Source organism: Corythoichthys intestinalis, chromosome 6 (assembly GCF_030265065.1).
Source record: "Corythoichthys intestinalis isolate RoL2023-P3 chromosome 6, ASM3026506v1, whole genome shotgun sequence".
In the NCBI taxonomy this organism is placed as follows: Eukaryota; Metazoa; Chordata; class Actinopteri; order Syngnathiformes; family Syngnathidae; genus Corythoichthys; species Corythoichthys intestinalis.
Genome location: NC_080400.1, coordinates 14,626,612 through 14,646,624, shown reverse-complemented (window position 1 = coordinate 14,646,624; position 20,013 = coordinate 14,626,612). Strand labels below are relative to the sequence as shown.

Sequence of the window (20,013 nt, the reverse complement as noted above, 5' to 3'; positions counted from 1 at the left end):
GATTGCAACGTCATGAAGCATCACTTCTTCGCATTTGCATATCATCACAAGGGACTACAGGTTTCGAGTATGCCAAGAGATGGCCAGTACAGTATTATCCAATGATGGCTATAAGTATCTGTCAATTCCAATGACAGACATATCCGTCAACTCCAATGACAGCTACCGTAATTTTCGGACTATAAGCTGCTACTTTTTTCCCTCATTTTGAATCCTGCGGCTTATAGTGCAGTGCGGCTTATTTGTTGATTTATTTGGGTTTAAAGTAGGGCTGTCAAATGATTAAAAATTTTAATCGAGTTAATTACAGCTTAAAAATTAATTAATCGTAATTAATTGTAATTAATCGCAATTCAAACCATCTATAAAATATGCCATATTTTTCTGTAAATTATTGTTGGAATGGAAAGATAAGACACAAGATGGATATATACATTCAACATACGGTACATAAGTACTATATTTGTTTATTATAACAATAAATCAACAAGATGGCATTAACATTATTAACAGTCTGTTAAAGCGATCTAGCGATAGAAAGACTTGTAGTTCTTAAAAGATAAATGTTAGTACAAGGAATAGACATTTTATATCAAAACCCCTCTTAATGTTTTCGTTTTAATAACATTTGTAAAATTTAGCCCGCCATTATTGATGTCAATAATTACACAATGCTCATGGGTGCTAAAGCCCATAAAATCAGTCGCACCCAAGCGCCAGCAGAGGGTGACAAAACTCCAAAAAACACAACTAACAAGTTGGCATTGCACTGTGCTGTTATTTTCATCTGTTTGAGCGGGGCATGTGCGTTAATTGCGTCAAATATTTTAATGTGATTAATTTTAAAAATTAATTACCGCCCGTTAATGCGATAATTTTGACAGCCCTAGTTTAAAGATAACACTTTATTTGACAGCGGCGTCATAAGACTGCCATTAGACGGTCATAATTATGAGATGACACTATCATAGGCATGAATGAATGCTGACGACTAGTATCATCAGACAAATTATGTCACTGACTCCATTTATGTCCATCTCGGATATTTTACATCAATTAAAAAGGGAGAGATCATTTGCCGGATGACACAAAATGACATTTGTCATAAACATTCATTAAAGTGCTTACACAGGACAGAGGAGAAAAAAAAGTCTTAAATAGCATTATTATGTGATTTAGAATCATATTTTGAGACAATTCGACTATATACAACAATTGAGCAAAGCGCAGATGACGAAAATTAGTCTTTTAATCTGCCGGTTAACCACGCCTACATTTATAGGGCTCCAGCGTCCCAAACAGATGGATGACCTCAGCGGGAGAATGGGCTCATCAGTTTTACTATTCCGCCTATTGAGGTGGAATTACTCTACTTTCTGGACTATAAGGCGCACCTGACTATAAGCCGCCACCCACCAAATTTGACACAAAAAAGGCATTTGTTCATAGATAAGCTGCACTGGACTATAAGCCGCAGCTGTGCTCACTGTATTATGGGATATTTACATCAAAAGATATTAACCGGAAACACTTTTTTTGACAGCGGCATCATAAGACTGTCATAAAACCAAATGAATAGTTATGAAGCTTTGGCTGCAAAGCTTCACGAACCAGTTGGCTGCAAAGATCGAACCAATTGGCTGCAAAGCTTCATTAATTCAAGAAGCGTCATTTTGCCATCACTTCCGCATGGGGGAGACAGTGAACCTCTGCTGCCACCTGCTGTCAACACTGTTGTCATCCAACATGCCTCCTAGCATGCATTGCAACTCTACAGATGTAAATAACATTCAAAATTCATGTTCTGTGCTAATAATTTCTTCAGTTACTGTTCCAGTTGTTTCATTAATTACTAGTTAGCTACTTTATTTGACTGTGGCGCTATAAGACTGTCATAAGACCATCATAATTATGACATGACACTGCCATGAGCATTAATGAATGCTTATGAGAGATGTCAAATTATCTCACTTTTCACTGCATGTAAAAGATCTGAGCTGGACATAGAGTTGGTGATATAGTTTGCCGGATGACATTTAGTGACATCTGTCATAAGCATTCATTGATTCTCATAATAGTGTCATGTCATAATTATGGCTGTCTTCTGGCAGTCTTATGACGCCGCTGTCAAATAAAGTGTTGGCTATTAACCCAAATAAATCAACATATAAGCCGCACTGGACTATAAGCCGCAGGATTCAAAATGAGGGAAAAAAGTAGCGGCCTATAGTCCAAAAATTACGGTATTCAGAACAAGGAAAATGTGACGCAAAGAGCCGCAAATTGTCATTGTTTCAGTCTCTCTACTCCAATATTTTTACAGGATATTCTTTTTTTCCCAAGTATTTTTCCCCAATAGCCAAATAAATGGCATAGTCATGACAAATAACAGTCTTGTGCTAAATGGAATATGAAATAATAAAAATGCATTTCATCAGGACGACATGGCAAAATAACTCCATAATGGTCAAAACTGTCGACTTCACCTTTACTGTCGCACCTCCCGAACGATATTTTATGCCACCTAAATTGGGCTTATGTCATTTCCCTTCTCCAGCTTCGGAGAATTTAAACAAACCAAGAGGAGTGACAGTTAGCTGACATGCTAACCCTAAAAGAGTGATGTTTCAAAGTCTTCGAAGCGGAAAATCACACATAACTAGCCCGGATCATTTCACATGACGACTGGGTTGTTGATTGTCTTCACCGATCGGCAACTCCCCCGGCGGAGAGCAATTTACAGCTCGTTCCCCTGCTACTACGGACAGGAGAGCTCGCCGGGGAAGCAGCTGGACAATGACCGCCGAACAAACCGGCCCGCATCGGAAGAGCGTGTAGCTGCCAAATGGTCAACACGAACCCGTCCGTGAACTGGCTCGACAATACGGCCGTAGAATGTCTATGATCACGATGGACCTCCTTTGACTTCCTTTCGCCAGTCCTTATAAGGTGACAATTATTATTATGGTAACATTGCCAAAGAAATTGCCAACTTCGTCAGGATTTTAATCATTTATTTCAGAACTTGTGCAACACAACACGCCTACTGTATGCTACAGTTGATGCCAGCAACAACATAACATTTAAAGGGAAAGTAAAATCTTTACTGCACCTATCTGACTCTATCACGTCAGCCACGCGGTGCATTCAGGTACAGCACGCAAAACACATCCGCCACATTAGAACCCGATTCATTACATTATTGCTGGAATTATTGTACTATATTATTATTCGGATTTTGGTTCATAGTAATTTCTTTGTTTTGTAATTGCCATTTTTAATGGTACCAGCAGTATTTATTAAGGATTTAGTGTAGGTTTTCTGGCTGTGGAACGAATTAATGGAATTATAATGGATTCTTATTGGAATATCCTGCTCAAGATACAACTATACACCATTACGACTTACAAACAAGGTCCTGGAACGAATTAATTTTGTATGTAGAGGTACCATTGTCTATGTATATGGCGGAAAACACTCAGGTGACTTGAATTTCCGCTCTGAGACCCCCAATTTTGGCAAATTTCAAAACTGTCCGATGTGCATGTGTGATACATCATTGGAAAGCTGAAAATCTCAATTTTCTGGTGTAAGAAAAATTTTGAACAGGAGGGCATTTTTTTTTTTTTTTTAATGTTTTTTTAAACAGCAAAATCCTATCTGGAGGTGAGAGCACGCGAGAGCAGAAATACAGACGCCATGACTTTAACGACATATTATCGCGTACTTACCTTTTTTTGATCCGAAAACTCCATGTAGCATTTGTCACTGAGTGTCAAGATACAGCTGTGACTGGCCACAGCCGGATTTTGGGGGGGATTTTATGGGTGAAACATGGTAATATAACAAGGGTTGCGATGCAGAAATCGCAGACATCAAGGAGTGGTCGAGATTTTCTTTTTCATATATTTACCCTTTTAAAGTTTTTTTTCATTTTTTCTTTGTTTGGATCGATTATTTATTATCTAACATCGGAGAAAACGCTGCAGTAAAAAATAAAATACAATTAAGCGATAGTTATGAGGTAGATATCCGTGACTTTTTTGCAGACACCATTTTTTTCATTGTGACATAATTTGTTTAAAAGTTTAAAATATGCGAGTGAATAATTTTTTAAAGTTTTTTTTAAAAAACTAAATATTAGACATCAATTAATGATTCTAAGCTAAAAACGGCAGACATTTTGAATGCTAAATATAATTAACTACCTTCGTTTTATGGCTGGGCTGAAACAAAAGCGTTTGCGCGACGTCTGTAAACGGGGGTTTTCAGGGTCAAACGGACAAATTAAAAATAGTTTGCGGGCTTAATGCACCATGAATCTGCTATTGCAGCATATAGACATTGTTCTATCAAACACAACAGTTGTTTTGGCTTAAAATACAGCAGTTTTGTTTTAAAGAGGAGTGCAAGCGCAGAAACTGCTTTTTCAGTCTTGTCTGTTTTCCGCCATATGCATGTGGCAGTTGATGTTTTATAGCCACTGCTGACACTTGGGCGTAATTAGTTTTTAAAAATTCCAGCACCTTCTGCTGACATCATCATATCTTGATGCGAGCTCATTGCGAAATGACAAGCTAACGTCAGCAGCCACTGTACCATAACAGTTCTTTCCATCTCACCATGAACGCCACAAACTGTATGTACAAAAAAAAAAAAAAAAGTTGCCCGAGAGTTTAAGATGACACTTGCTACGCTAAATGCTAATGCTAGCGAGAATGTGAATGCTATGCTAATGGGAAAAGTAATTAATTAGATTACTCACTGCTGTCAAAAATAACACTGTTAGTAACGCTGTTATATTCTAACGCTGTTATTAACAATTTTATTAACAGATTTCGAGCTTTCCAGTTTTCGAGCAAGATGCCACATCAGATCTAAGGGCCCATTTACCTACAGTAGTAAAGCTGTAAAACTGTAAACAGGACCAGTCTTGGTTTGGAGACCACATTTTGAGGGTCTTGGTCTTGTCTCGGTCTAGGTGAGTTCCGGTCTCGTGTAAGTCATGCTCCCAGACAGTGTGGCTTTGAGCACAACACTATTATTTGTGCTTACCACATGTATGAAAGGGAACTTTTTATTCGTACCTGTGTTGCAACACTAGGATATTTTGCTGTTTTCGAAGGCCTCCTGAAGGTGGTTTCAGTTAGCAATTACCAGACAAGCTTATCATTAACGTCACAGCCACCGAGTGTTGTTGTGCAACCTTAACTTAACTCCCATTGTTTGTCAAACACATTGACTCTGGGGAGCGCCTCACTCTGAAGGTGGTAGTGGGGTTGGGACGGGGGGTACGGGTTACTGGCCGCTTTTATTTGCGCAAGTTCTGCGTCACTACTGGACGTCCAAAACAAACTCTCAGAGCAAACACTTGGCTGCTCCCTCACTGTCATTTCCAAACAGCTGGCGAAATAGATTTTTTGTTAGGATTATAAAACAGTCAAAGTAATAACTTCTGTATTTCTGACTGAACATATCTCTCATGCATTTATTGAAGGATCAAGGTTTTGATTCCAGATCCCACCTGAGCCCATCATCGCTGTATCCCTGGGCAAGATAATTCACCCTGTGTGAAAGAGTGTCAGAACGAGTGGACGGATGGTGGTCGAAAGGGCGGATAGCACTGATTGGCTGCCTCGCTTCTGTCAGACTGCCCCAGAGCAGCTGTGGCTACAATAGTGGCTTACCGTCACCAAGCGTGCGGAGTGAAAGAATAATGCAATCTAAACGCGCTTTCAGTGTCTGACAAGAAAGCGCTATATAAATGCAAGGTAGAGATGCCGATCGATCGGGCCCGATCACGTCATTTTCAAAGTATCGGAATCCGCAAAAAAATATAGGCCATGCCTTTTTTTAATATATATACTGTATAGTTTTTTAAATAAATCGTTTTCTAATTGTATTTAACGTTACAGACATAATGTGTTACACTCATCTTGAGTCTTTACTTTAGGCTTAAGGTAGGGTTATCAAATTTATCCCAATAACGGCAGTAAGTTTTTTTTAAATGTATCACGTTAAAAATTTAACGCAATTAATGCATGCGTTGCACGACCCACTCACGCATTGTCGTGCTCAATCTGTAATGGCGCCATTTTACCTGTATAGAGAGATAAAAGGCAGCATAAAATAAATAGAGTGAATTTTGGCAGCCTTTGGAGGCATATTTTAATTGACTAAAGCCTTACAAACCCTCTCCCTATGATTAGAAATATCATGGGAAGCATTGTGGGGAAGCAAGGTCGCATTTGATCTTTTTCTTAACACCTTATTTTATTTCCCAACGCAGAGAAGATATACCAATTGCTAGCACTACGCACAGTCATGGTTCCACTTCCCATCATGGTTCCACTTCCCCTCATGCATCGGGGCATGGCTGCAGTATTATTTACTGAAAGCTCAACAAATACACTAGATGGCAATATTTAGTCACAATATACAAAGTCACAAGTCTTTCTATCCGTGGATCCCTCTCACAGAAAGAATGTTAATAATGTAAATGCCATCTTGAGGATTTGTTGTCATAATAAACAAATACAGTACTTATGTACTGTATGTTGAATGTATATATTCGTCCGAGTTTTATTCATTTTTTTCTTAATGCATTGCCAAAATGTACTGTATATGATCGGGAAAAATTATCGAGAATGATTGGAATTGAATCGGGAGCAAAAAAAAGCAATCAGATCGGGAAATATCGGAATCAGCAGATACTCAAACTAAAACGATCGGGATCGGATCGGGAGCAAAAAAACATGATTGGAACAACCCTAATGCAAGGCATTATTATTGTGATCATTAATATGAATGGGGGTAACTTTATGATTAAACAACCCCAATTCAAACGATGTTGGGACGTTGTGTTATACATACAGTAAATAAAAACAGAATACAGATTATATATAATTATATATATATTTTTTTTTAAAATTAAACTGATTTTCTTTGTTTGAAAATCTATATTTTTTTTAAAGCAACTTATTTTCTGATTGAATAATAAAGAGAAAAATGTCCTAGCCAAAACGTGCCCAAACACAAATCAACATTACTTCAATCAAAAAAGTTGCTTAAAAAAATAAATAAATAAAAAATTGACTTCAATCCAAAAAAATAAATAAAAAATAAAAATTGCTTTCACATGCATTTTTTTCGTGTTTTTTGAGTTTCAAATTTATTTTTTGCATTCAAACACATTTTTTAAAAAATTTTTTTTTATTGAAGCAACATTTTTTTGGTTTAAAATATATATTTTGATTGAAGCAACTTTTTGTGATTGAAGCAACCTTTTTTTAGGATTGAATAATAAAGACACAAATCTATCTCCATATTGCTCCACCCAGGGGATACCATTTTTGATTGGGGTAACTACATTGGCACAACACCGGCGAGCGTCCCACATTCAATGGATGACGATCTTGGCGAAAAGTATTGCCTAAGCAGCCTGATTTAGAATTCGCCTCAAGTTTTGTCATTGTCAACTTATCATTATAAATATTCTTGTAAGGTAATTTTATTGCTGACTCTGCATTTCGGGGTCATCAACATGTTGTGCCCCCCCTGCCCCAAAAGTCAAACTCCGCCTATGGGAATAAGTTGCGGCTTATAGTTCGAAAATTACGATTATCGTGACAGGCCTGAAAAGTTGGCAATTAATGACATTTTGACACAAATCAAATGCACCAAATGAGAATAACATGTAATTGTTGGAACAGCATACAGGAATAGCCTTGGATTACGAACCATGTTGCTTCACCACGTCAAAGATCAACAACAAGATTATGTGATCGTCTAGCATGCACGTATTGCACAGCGTTCTTGTACATCAGACTTTGCAGGCTGCACGCACATTGCCTTTTTTCTGGTGAGATAAGGCCAAACAAGCGCACATTCAGGCCGAGTCAACAGATCGATGACTTTTACGCAATGTGACGCAACTTCAAGGGCTGTATAAATACAAGGGAGAGGGTACTTTAGAAGCAAATTGGACAAGTGAAAGATTTTTTTGCCTCGTATTTAACAAACGACAGAAAAAGTTTAGAATGCAAGCTGTGCGTCAGTGTTCAACATGTGCCGTTCGGACTATGGGACAACGTTTGGGCTCTCAAAGAGACGTTCCAAGCAGGAGAGGAGCAGCATGCAGCCGTCTGCTTAGGTACTTTTGTTCTCCAAAACATACTAGTTTTATTTTGGAAAAACATGTTAAAAAAAAAAAAAAAAAAATTAGACACAAATAGATTTTTTTTCTAGAGAAAATCTACATATTTGTGATCAACTGAATAAAAAAAATTAACTGTATTTCAATAAAAACTGAGACTACTGTATTTAGAATAAAAATAATTTAATTCAACAATAAATTCCTAGAACTATGGCTCTTATTCTTCGAGCAATTGATGATTACTGACATAAATATGAACATGGAAATTATATTTAAATACATTTTATTTATTTATTTATTTATTTATTTATTTATTTATTTTGGGTAAATGAAAAAAAAAAAAAACACTTTATTACACCTATTTCTAAATACGTAAATGTCTTTCAAAAAAACTGAACTGAAAGATAAAACTGTGTGTGTATTAAAACTATTTAAAGACTGTCTATTGGTAAGACTACATTTAAGTACTTAATGGTTTATAATAACACATACAGTAAGTCCTAATTTCATAATTCCTGCCAATTTAATTATTTCAGTGCCATTGACATTGATCGAAGTCCATTCATGTGGCTCTCTTAATCCTTCTGCTGTGAATTTAAATCAGTTTCTCACCAGTAGACATTCGTATATTTGCAGCCAACCCTTTCAGTTCAAATGGATTGGACGTCTCTCGCTGTCAATGGCAACCAATCAATTACCATTGTAATAGCAACAACACCAAAAAACCTACTTTATCTAAAGAAACACTAACTGAAATGCACTTACTTTTTAAAAAAAAAAACTAACAATTTTGTTTATTTCCACCCTAGCAGCAGTCATTCAGGTGTCCTCCTCAGCACCAGAATGACTGCAAACAGGAGATTGGTGCAGGGGAAAGAGTGTGCACACACAAGCGCTGCGCCTTTAAGCTTGAGTCATCTTTGTTCAACTCCATCTATTCAGGTGTGTACCAAAATATTGATTTTTATGCTAAGTTGCAATTGAAAAATTTACTTACAAGTTAGCTTCGGACACACCACTGTTTTGGGTAATGAATGATCCACATGCTGCTTCACCATTCAAATGTTTTCTTGCAGCAAACAGAGCACCTGAGTCACGACGCACTGATCAGAAGGGCGACGTTACTGCTCACTGACGGCACCGGTACACTCCTTTCACAAAGTACCTACGCTCTGGTCGACGCCCTCGAAGCCTACACAAAGGTGGGATACAACACAATAAATAAGGGAAAGTTGTCTTTCTTACACTGTAAATATATATTATATATATATATATATATATATATATATATATATATATATATATATACATATATACACATATACATATATACATATATATACTTACATATATATATATATATATTATATATATTAGGGCTGTCAAAATTATCGCTTTAACGGGCGTTAATTAATTTTTTTAATTAATCACGTTAAAATATTTGACGCAATTAACGCACATGTCCAGCTCAAACAGATTTAAATGACAGTTCAGTGAAATGCCCACATGTTAATTGTGTTTTATGTAGTTTTGCCGCCCTCTGCTGGCGCTATTTTTTGATTGAAATTTGTACAAATTTTATTAAAACGAAAACATTAAGAGGGGTTTTAATATAAAATTTCTATAAGTTGTACTAACGTTTATCTTTTAAGAACTACAAGTCTTTCTATCCATGGATCGCTTTAACAGAATGTTAATAATGTTAATGCCATCTTGTTGATTTATTGTTATAATAAACAAATACAGTCCCTATGTACCGTATGTTGAATGGTAAATGGTGTTATACTTATATAGACCCTACCCACGTGACGTCACAACTCCGGCCTGGTGCCGCCCAGTTGTCCGTCAACACATCGTGTTTACCTGTTACGGCTACGTACATTCCTCCTATTTACGGCGTGTTTTTCTGCTCGTTAACATTAATAATCAAAATGGTGAAGGCGTGTGTGGCGGTCGGTTGCAATAACAGAGAAGATAGACGGAGAGACTTGAAGTTCTACCGGATTCCGAGAGACCCGGAGAGAAGAGAGCGAGATGGGCTGCTGCAATTCGACGAGAAAACTGGGCTCCAAACGATTACCACAGATTATGTAGTAGTCATTTTATATCTGGTAAGATGCATTTAATATATATTTAGAGGGTTTTGGGCTGACAACCACAATTAAGATCATTGCTAGGCTAATCGCCGACAACATACACGTATGTATGTAGTGGGAGTGCTATCGCTAAACCATATAAACATTAAAAGCCCTAGCTCCATTGACAAATGACATGAAATACATTAGACTTGACAGTGGATGTTAGCAATAACAAAAGATTTTGAATTGAAAATTTCGTAACTCACCTTTCCAAGCACAAGATAGATTCCTGGCGAATTTTCGTGGACGAGGACCTGTTTCACCCAACCAGCAACGAAGTATTTATAAGCCTCCAAGCTCTTAAAGTTTTTCAAACTTTCGTGAGAATAGGCTGATTTTGTGTGGACAAGATAGTTGTAAATATTAGGGTAGCTAGCAGATGTCAGGCAAATACGGCGAAGACAGCGGGTCGAAAAACATCGATTTAGGCATCAAATATGGATCTGGCGAATGGATAAACTGAAGCTTTTCCACATAACGCCTTTTATGCAACGCATCCAGTGGGTTTACGGCATCCGAAAGCACCAGGTCTTCCATGAAATGCATTATAAATTGCTCGATCAATTGAGACCATTGATAATACAGACACAAAATGACGGACAAGGGGGCGGAACAATACAGCGATCACGTGATTTTGTGACGTCGGTGGGTAGGGTCTATATTGTACAACGGTGATCCAACCTGTCAGGAAAGGGAAAACAATGCATCAACATTTCGTAATACATTTAAAAAGCTGCTGCAACATAAGCACAGATATGTAAACCAACTCAGTCACACCGTTTGCCAAGGAGGGATCCCTATAGCATTTTTCCACCTTCCAAGGCGCTCAAAGCGCTTTACACTATCTGTATATATCCATCTTGTGTCTTATCTTTCCATTCCAAAAATAATTTACAGAAAAATATGGCATATTTTATAGATGGTTTGAATTGCGATTAATGGCGATTAATTACGATTAATTAATTTTTAAGCTGTAATTAACTCGATTAAAAATTTTAATTGTTTGACAGCCCTAATATATATATATATATAGTAGTGCTGCAACGATTAATCGAATAACTCGAGTATTCAATTAGAAAAAAAATATTTGAATTAAATTTTGTTGCTTCGAGTATTCGTTTAATCAAAGTGGCGTTGTAATGGTTTATTTTGAAAGTGTTACATTTAGTTTATTGATTAGGGTGGATACATTGCCCTCAGGTCTGCCTCATTTCACATGGCCGAATCCAACTGATCCCCGTTAAGATCAACGTAAGCTAAGTTTTTGTTTGAGCTAATGTTTTTTAATGCATTCTTAATTTAGTTTATATGTATATTTAGTCATTTTTTGTGGGAATATGAGTCTGAACCATTTGTTAAGAGCATTGGAAAAAAAGATCGTTAGCATTTTATAGCATTTAAGCTAGTGGACCTTTGCTATGCAAGTTAGCCAATTATTCTTTTGTTGTACATAGGTCCTCATTTATTTATTTTTAATACCATTTGAGGCTCAGCACAGGTATTTTAATTTTTCATGTTGCTAATCCGATTACTCGATTATTCGAACTAACTAGTTCATCGATTAATCGACTACTAAAATAATTGATAGCTGCAGCCCTAATATATATATATATATATATATATATATATATACTGGACTGTCTCAGAAAATTAGAATACACAATATTCTAATTTTCTGAGACAGTCCTGTACATTAATCCACCATTTAAAGCAGGGGTGTCCAAACTTTTTGCAAAGGGGACCAGATTTGGCGTGGTAAAAATGTGGGGGGCCGACCTTGGCTGACGTCCTTTACATAGAACAATATACAGGACTGTCTCAGAAAATTAGAATATTGTGTATTCTAATTTTCTGAGACAGTCCAGTATATATATATATATATATATATATATATATATATACATATACATACAGTACTGTGCAAAAGCTTTAGGCAGGACACCTGCCTAAAACTTTCGCACAGTACTGTATATATTTTTTGTTAATTATTAAATTTATTAGGATCATGGAAGCTTCCACTTGGGGAAAATATATACATACAGTATATCCTGTATATACATAATATAATAAAAATATACAGTACTGTGCAAACGTTTTAGGCAGGACACCTGCCCAAAACTTTTGCACAGTACTGTATATATATATATATATATATATATATATATATATATATATATATATATATATATATATATGGCGGAAAACACAGACAAGACTGAAAAAGCAGTTTCTGCTCTTGCACTCCTCTTTAAAAGAATCTACTGTATTTTAAGCCAAAACAACTGTAGTGTTTGATAGAACAATATGTCTATGTGCTGCCATAGCAGATTCATGGCGCATTAAGCCCCCGAACTATTTTTAATTTGGCCATTTTACCCCGGAAACCCCCGTTTACAGACTTCGCGCAACCGTTTTTGTTTCAACTCAGCCATGAAAACAAGGTAAGTAATTATATCTATTATTCAAAATGTCTGTCATTTTTAGCTTAGAATTATTAAGGTCTAATATTTTGTTTAAAAAAAAAAAAAAAACGACTTTAAAAAAATTATTCATTCGCATATTTTAAACTTTTAAACAAATTACGTCACAATGAAAAAAATGGCGTCTGTAAAAAAGTCACAGATATCTACCTCATAAATATCGCTAAAAAATTTTGTTACAGTCGCAGTTTACCTGATATGTTAGATGATGATCGATCCGAACAAATAAAAATTGGGGGGAAAAAAAGCGTTTAAAAGTGTAAATATATGGGAAAAAAAATCTCGACCACTCCTTGATGTCTGCGATTTCTGCATCGCGACCCTTGTTATATTACCATGTTTCACCCATAAAATCCCCCAAAAATCCAGCCGTGGCCATTCACAGCTGTGTCTTGACACTCAGTGATACATGCGACATGGAGTTTTTGGATCGAAACAAGGTAAGTACGCGATAATATCTCGTTAAAGTCATGGCATCTGTAATTCTGTTCTCGCGTGCTCTCACCTCCAGATAGGGTTTTGCTGTTTAAAAAAACTTTTTTTTTTTTTTAAATGCCCTCCTGTCCAAAATTTTTCTTCCCCCAGAAAATCGAGATTTTAAGCTTTCCAATGATATATACAGTACATATATATATGGCGGAAAACACTCAGGTGACTTGAAGTTCCGCTCTGAGACCGCCAATTTGGCCAACTTTCAAAATTGTCCGATATGCATGTGTGATACATCATTGGAAAGCTTAAAATCTCAATTTTCTGGGGGGAGGAAAACAGGAGAGCATTTAAATAAAATTTTTTAAAAATTAAACAGCAAAACCCTATCTGGAAAAACTCCATGTCGCACGTCATGTCAAGATACAGCTGTGAATGGCCACAGCCAGACTTTTTGGGGATTTTATGGGTGAAACACGGTAATATAACAAGGGTCGCAATTCCGAAATCGTAGACATCAAGGAGTAGTCAAGATTTTCTTTTGCAAATATTTACCCTTTTAAACATTTTTTTTTCTCTCAAATTTTCCTTGTTTGGATCGATTATTTATCATCTAATATATCGGTGAAAATACGACAGTAACAAAAAAAATACAATTAAGCGATAGTTATGAGGTAGATATCCGTGACCTATTTATAGACACTATTTTTCTCATTGTGACGTAATTTGTTTAAAGTTTAAAATATGTTTAAAATATATATATATATATATATATATATATTTTTTTTTTTTTTTTTTTTTTTTTTTTTACCAAATATTAGACAGAAATTAATGATGAAATTAAGGAATTCATGATTAATGACATTTTGAATAATAATTTTAATGACTTACCTTCTTTTATGGCTGGGTTAAACAAAAGCGGTTGTGCGGTGACATGTCATTTCAAACGTATTCATTGCCACGTGGAAAGCAAACTTCTCTGTATTTTATGAAATATCTTGGTGTGTTTCCAGGCTGTGCACACACGGATCGCCCTGCAGAGACGTTACATGACTTCGTTGGGAAAACTGACTTCAGCTGAGGAAGACTCGCTTCAGCAGGCCATCTTTGAACAGAAAGCAGAGGTAAATTGAAACCCTTATGAATGTAGTGCCTTTATAGACACTCAAAAACGCTTTATGCTAGTTACCAAAAGTTATCATTAGCTTGAGCTATGTTAGGCTATAAGAGTTTCTTAAAAATAAATTGCTTCTTGCTTTTTAATGTTCATGTTCGTTCTTTTATATGCGGTACTATTTTTTTTTTTTTTTTTTTAATCTAATAAAAATTAATTTTATTTAAAATGTTTACATATGGCGGAAAACACTCAGGTGACTTGAAGTTCTGCTCTGAGACGGAAGAAGCGATATTGTATCATATAATCATGAAATTGGTGATTTACTCCCCTCGTACTCTGTAGTAATGTCATTAAGAGGCGAGACCAGGGGTGAAAGTGGGCGGGAACGGTCAGGAACGCAGTTCCGGTATAAGATTCAGGGCCAGAACGCTGTTCCTGTATAGGGTGCTTTGATTCCAAAAATATGATGGCAACAGTCAAAACGCTATGTAAAAAAAAATTACAAAGCTGCCACACATGCATTTTATCTCTAAGAAGAAAACAAACGACCAACATCAGATTTACATTCACAAGTGTTAACAACAAGCATAATAAAGTGCTTGTGTAGCATAATCTGTTTCCACCGATATTTATTATTTGTTTTATTCCACGGACGGCATGGAGGTTTCCTCAGCTGTTGCAGTTATCTGAGTCTGACGATGACTGGTCACGTCAATGTGCGGATGCACGCAGCAAAGCAAAATGCCTGGACTCATTTATCCATTCAATTGGCTGAAATCCTTACGTGTGATAACCAGAGATAGTTAGCTCTGATTGGTTCAAATGTGCACGTTTTCTGAAACAGCAAAAAAAAAAAAAAAAAAAAAAATAGAGCAAGGAAAGAGTTAAGGTGGCTTATTTATTATATTTTGTTTTATTTGCTCTGATGGGGAGGTTCAGAACATCTTAGCTGTCAATGTGCACTTTGGACTTATATTTGTTCATTTATGTTAGGCTACTTATTCATTTACTTATGATTTTAAAAAGTCAATGTTTGCGCGATCTTTAAAATATATTATGCAGAGTGAAATGGAATACAAGTCATTCGTACTTATTTTTCTGAATGTATGTTACTTATATCTTTAATATTTAAAAAAAAAAGTAAATGTTTACATTATCTTCAATTTTAATATACATCCTATGTTCTTAAGTAGTTAAAATTGAGATTTGGCATTTAGTATGTGAGGAAATGAGGGAAAATAAAAATTAGGAGATGGAGGTTGTGGTTATAGCTGTTTTTGTTAACTTTTATTTTGCAAATAATTGAAAAAACACAATTTTGATTGAAAATTAGTAGGGTTGTTCCAATCATGTTTTTTTGCTCCCGATCCAATCCCGATCGTTTTAGTTTGAGTATCTGCCGATCCCGATATTTCCCGATCCGATTGCATTTTTTTGTTCCCGATTCAATTCCAATCATTCCCGATAATTTTTCCCGATCATGTACATTTTGGCAATGCATTAAGAAAAAAATGAATAAAACTCGGACGAATATATACATTCAACATACAGTACATAAGTACTGTATTTGTTTATTATGACAATAAATCCTCAAGATGGCATTTACATTATTAACATTCTTTCTGTGAGAGGGATCCACGGATAGAAAGACTTGTGACTTTGTATATTGTGACTAAATATTGCCATCTAGTGTATTTGTTGAGCTTTCAGTAAATGATACTGTAGCCATGCCCAACTGCATGATGGGAAGTGGAACCATGACTGTGCGTAGTGCTACAAATTGATATATCTTCTCTGCGTTGGGAAATAACATAAGGGGTTAAGAATAAGATCAACTGCTACCTTACTTCCCCACATTGCTTCCCATGATATTCCTAATCGCAGGGAGAGGGATTGTAAGGCTTTAGCCAATTCAAAAATAGGCTCCAAAGGCTGCCGAAATTCACTCTACTCATTATACGTTGTCGTTTATCTCTCTATATAGGAAAACCGGCGCCATTACAGATTGAGCGCGACAATGCGTGAGTGGGTCGTGCAGCGCATGCAGTAATTGCATTAAATATTTTAACTTGATACATTTTTTTAAAGAGTAATTACCGCCGCTATGGGGATAAAATTGATAACCCCACCTTAAGCCTAAACTAAAGACTCTCGATGAGTGTAACATATTATGTCTGTAACGTTAAATACAATTAGAAAACAATTAAAAAATATACAGTACTGTGCAAAAGTTTTAGGCAGGATATATACATACAGTATATTCAGTATATACATAATATAATAAAAATATACAGTACTGTGCAAAAGTTTTAGGCAGGTGTCCTGCCTAAAACTTTTGCACAGTACTGTATATACTGTATATATTTAAAAAAGGCATGGCCAATATTTTTTGCCGATTCCGATACTTTGAAAATGACGGGATCGGACCCGATCGATCGGCATTGATCGGGACATCTCTAAAAATTAGTTTTTGTATGTGTTACAGAAATGACTGACCAAAACAGTTTTCTTTGCATTTCCGTAGTTTATGCCCCCCCCCCCCCCCCCCCCCCAAAAAAAAAAAAAATTCTGGCTCCGTGGCGACCTTGTGTATAACACAATGCAGAAAACTGACTTTGAAATGGTGTCCTTCTGATAGGTCAACGAACATCTGGATGAATGTAAACGCTTTGAGACCACATGGATCAAGGCTGTTAATCTCTGCAAAATAGCAGCGGAGGTGGCCTATGCATCTGGTCAGTGGGCTTATAGTATTCAAGTATTTGTAGTTTCTTACTCCTCACCACTAATTTTAGCCTTGCAAGTTCTACGTCCTGTAATTGTTCATGTCTGACAAGAATTTTACACCTCTGGTTCTCAGGATCGGAGCAGGCGTCCGTCACGTTGACGGCCAACATCCAACTGATGCAGTCGCACGCCGACCAGGCCCAGCAAGCGGCGGCAGCTGTGGACAAGAAGCTGGCCGAGACCAAAGTGGATGAGATCCAAAGGATGGCGGAGTACGTGGCCTCATTGGAGGAGGCGGACGAGCTTGAAATACAGGACGCTTACTTGAGAGAGGACTGAAGAGGACGTCCAATTTGTAGTAGTCGTATTTGTAATTGAGTTGTTTCATTCAGACAAAAATAGTGCTTTTGCCACGAGGAACTATGCTGATGTACAGTAAGTGGAAGAGTGGAAGAGCCTAATTTTTGACAAATGTTTCCTTGTGATATCTCGGTGTCAAGGAACTCTGTTGAAGTGAGTTGGGGAGTCTCATTAAGATAATGCTTCACTGTAATCTTCGGGCATCTTGGTATCAGGAAACTTGAAGTGAGTGAAATCGTTTCACATGGACAAAAATAATTAATTTTCACTATTTTGTGACAATTTGGTGTCAAAAAAATGGTGTTCTGAGTGGAAGAGCTACATTTAGACAAAAGTTGTGCTTTGCTGCCTTCTAGTGGCATCTACGGGCAATTTTAAACCATTGGGGCCTGGAGGGAAGGTTGTGTGAGGCCTTGTCCTCAATTACTTGCCAGATAGCCGTGGGCGTTCTTTGTATTTAATTGGTGATTATTTATTTGATTAGTATTTAATGGAGCAAATGGACTGCACAGTTATTAAAACAGTTTCTATTTCTAGTCACTTCAAAACACTGTTAAGACCAGGATGAATATATTCTATCCACCCATTCATTTTCTGCACTCCTTGTCCTCATTGCAGTGCAAATATCCATGATTATTACAGTAAATTTATAGCAATATTTGTGTTTTTAGCACAAAAGTTAGTGATTTGGTGGAGTCTGTTGTCTATATCATTATGATCAGTATTTTTATCTCATTGATTGCATTACGTTGTCAAAACTCATCTGGAAATGAGAAATAAAAATGTCCATCATTTATATATGATATGTTACATAGTTGTAAAGAGTTCATTTTGCCTACACTTATATATTCGTCAAACCCGTTCTTCTCACGGACCACCTCAACACCATGGACACCACCTGCAGCATCAAATTCACCCATGAAGAAGAAACAGATCAATCCATAGCCTTTCTGGACATAAACATACATCAAACAGACAACGGCGACATCAAAATAAAAGTACACAGGAAACCCACATACACGGACCAATACCTTCTATGGACATCGGAACACCCCACTATCCACAAACTATCAGTAGTCAGAACACTATATGAACGTATGACAATAATAACGGACCCGGAAGACAGAACACAGGAAGAAAAACATATACAACAGGCATTAAAAAGGTGTCAGTATCCACAGTGGGCAAGAGAAAAAGGTGCAGGACAGGTCAAAAACAAGAACAACACAACACAGGGGGGAAGGAAAAAAACAAACAAAACAAGAACACACAGATATGGTGACGTTGCCGTACGTGAGGGGAGTCACGGAACGTATCCAAAGGGTCATGAAAAAATACAACATAAACACACCGGTCAAACCACACACAACACTCCGCCAGATATTGGTCCACCCAAAGGACAAAATCCATCCAGAAAACAAATGCAACTCAATATATGAAATTCCATGCAAATCATGCAATAAATCATACATCGGGGAGACAGGGAGGACCTTCACTACAAGAAAAACAGAACACAAGAAGGAATGTGAAAAGGAGACAACAATGAGACAAACAAGGGCAATAAAAGAACAATCAAGACAAGAACATCACAAATCAGCCATCACCTATCACTGCAAAAGCGAAAACCACATCATGGACTGGGAAAAGGCCAGAGTCATCCGCACCGAAGAAAACAAACAGCGCTGGATCAGGGAGGCCATTGAGATCCGCAAGCAGGGCCCGAGGACCATCAACAGGGACGAGGGGGCATACATGCTCTCTACGACCTGGAACAGCATCTTGGAAGAGTGAATGGGCAGCAGAGGGCGTGACTCGCCTGTCATTCTGGCAGGTGAGTCACGCCTTCATCCATCAACTGATAATGACGCGTCACACCAACATCAGTGACCCTCTGACGAAGGCGGAAGTGCCCGCTGAAACATGTCAGGTAAATAAAACTACCTACTATTGGCTGATATGTTAGATGTTTTCTTTATAAAACTTTTACGTCTTATATCGGTTCCGCCCCCCCCCCAACAAAAATGATAAAATTGTTTGTAAACATTAAAAAAAATATAATAGTTAATTTGCGTTTCCTGAAAAATATGAAAAAATGATTTGGACGATTATTTTAAGACAGCGTCGAAATTCAGTGGTACCTCTACATTAGTGGTGCAACGATTAATCGATTAACTCGAGTATTCGATTCGAAAAAATGGTTCGACTTAAATTTTGCTGCTCTGAGTATTCATTTAATTAAAGCGACGTTCTAATGGTTTATTTTGAAAGTGTTTGCATTTACTTTTATTGATTTGGGTGGATACACTGCCCTCGGGTCTGCCTCATTTCACATCGCTGAGTCGAGCTGCTCCACGTTAAGACCAACATAAGCCAAGTTTTTGTTTTAGCGAATTTTTTTTAATGCATTCGTAATTTAGTTTATAGGTATATTTAGCTGTTTTTTGTGGTAATATGTGTCAGAACCATTTGTTAAGAGTATTGTAGGAAAGGCAAGGCAAATTTAGTTATATAGCACAATTCAACACAAGGCAATTCAAAATTCTTTACATCACATGAAGATCATAAAAATCACATTAAAATCAATAGAATGTAAAAACAAAGACGAAA

General features: G+C 36.8%; 1 protein-coding gene across 2 annotated transcripts; it reads left to right on the top strand.

Moving 5' to 3' along the window:
- Positions 1-7,995: 7,995 nt before the first annotated feature.
- Positions 7,996-18,130, top strand: LOC130917481 (diablo IAP-binding mitochondrial protein-like). Of its 2 annotated transcripts, none has more exons than XM_057838928.1 (6): positions 7,996-8,152; positions 8,965-9,097; positions 9,232-9,357; positions 14,216-14,326; positions 16,958-17,054; positions 17,180-18,130. In XM_057838928.1, exons 1-6 carry the CDS (start codon positions 8,040-8,042, stop codon positions 17,383-17,385), a joined length of 786 nt encoding a protein of 261 aa, XP_057694911.1. In that variant the 5' UTR covers positions 7,996-8,039; the 3' UTR covers positions 17,386-18,130. The 2 variants fall into 2 exon arrangements, with proteins under 2 accessions (XP_057694911.1, XP_057694912.1); XM_057838929.1 differs by having other exon boundaries at positions 8,968-9,097; positions 17,180-18,128.
- The last annotated feature ends 1,883 nt before the right edge of the window (positions 18,131-20,013 follow it).

Excerpts from the sequence above, each read along its gene's own strand:
- LOC130917481 (XM_057838928.1), top strand. The coding sequence starts at position 8,040 with ATGCAAGCTGTGCGTCAGTGTTCAACATGTGCCGTTCGGACTATGGGA. Across the intron at positions 9,098-9,231 it reads GTTCAACTCCATCTATTCAG|CAAACAGAGCACCTGAGTCA; the intron begins GTGTGTACCAAA and ends GTTTTCTTGCAG. Across the intron at positions 14,327-16,957 it reads TCTTTGAACAGAAAGCAGAG|GTCAACGAACATCTGGATGA; the intron begins GTAAATTGAAAC and ends TCCTTCTGATAG.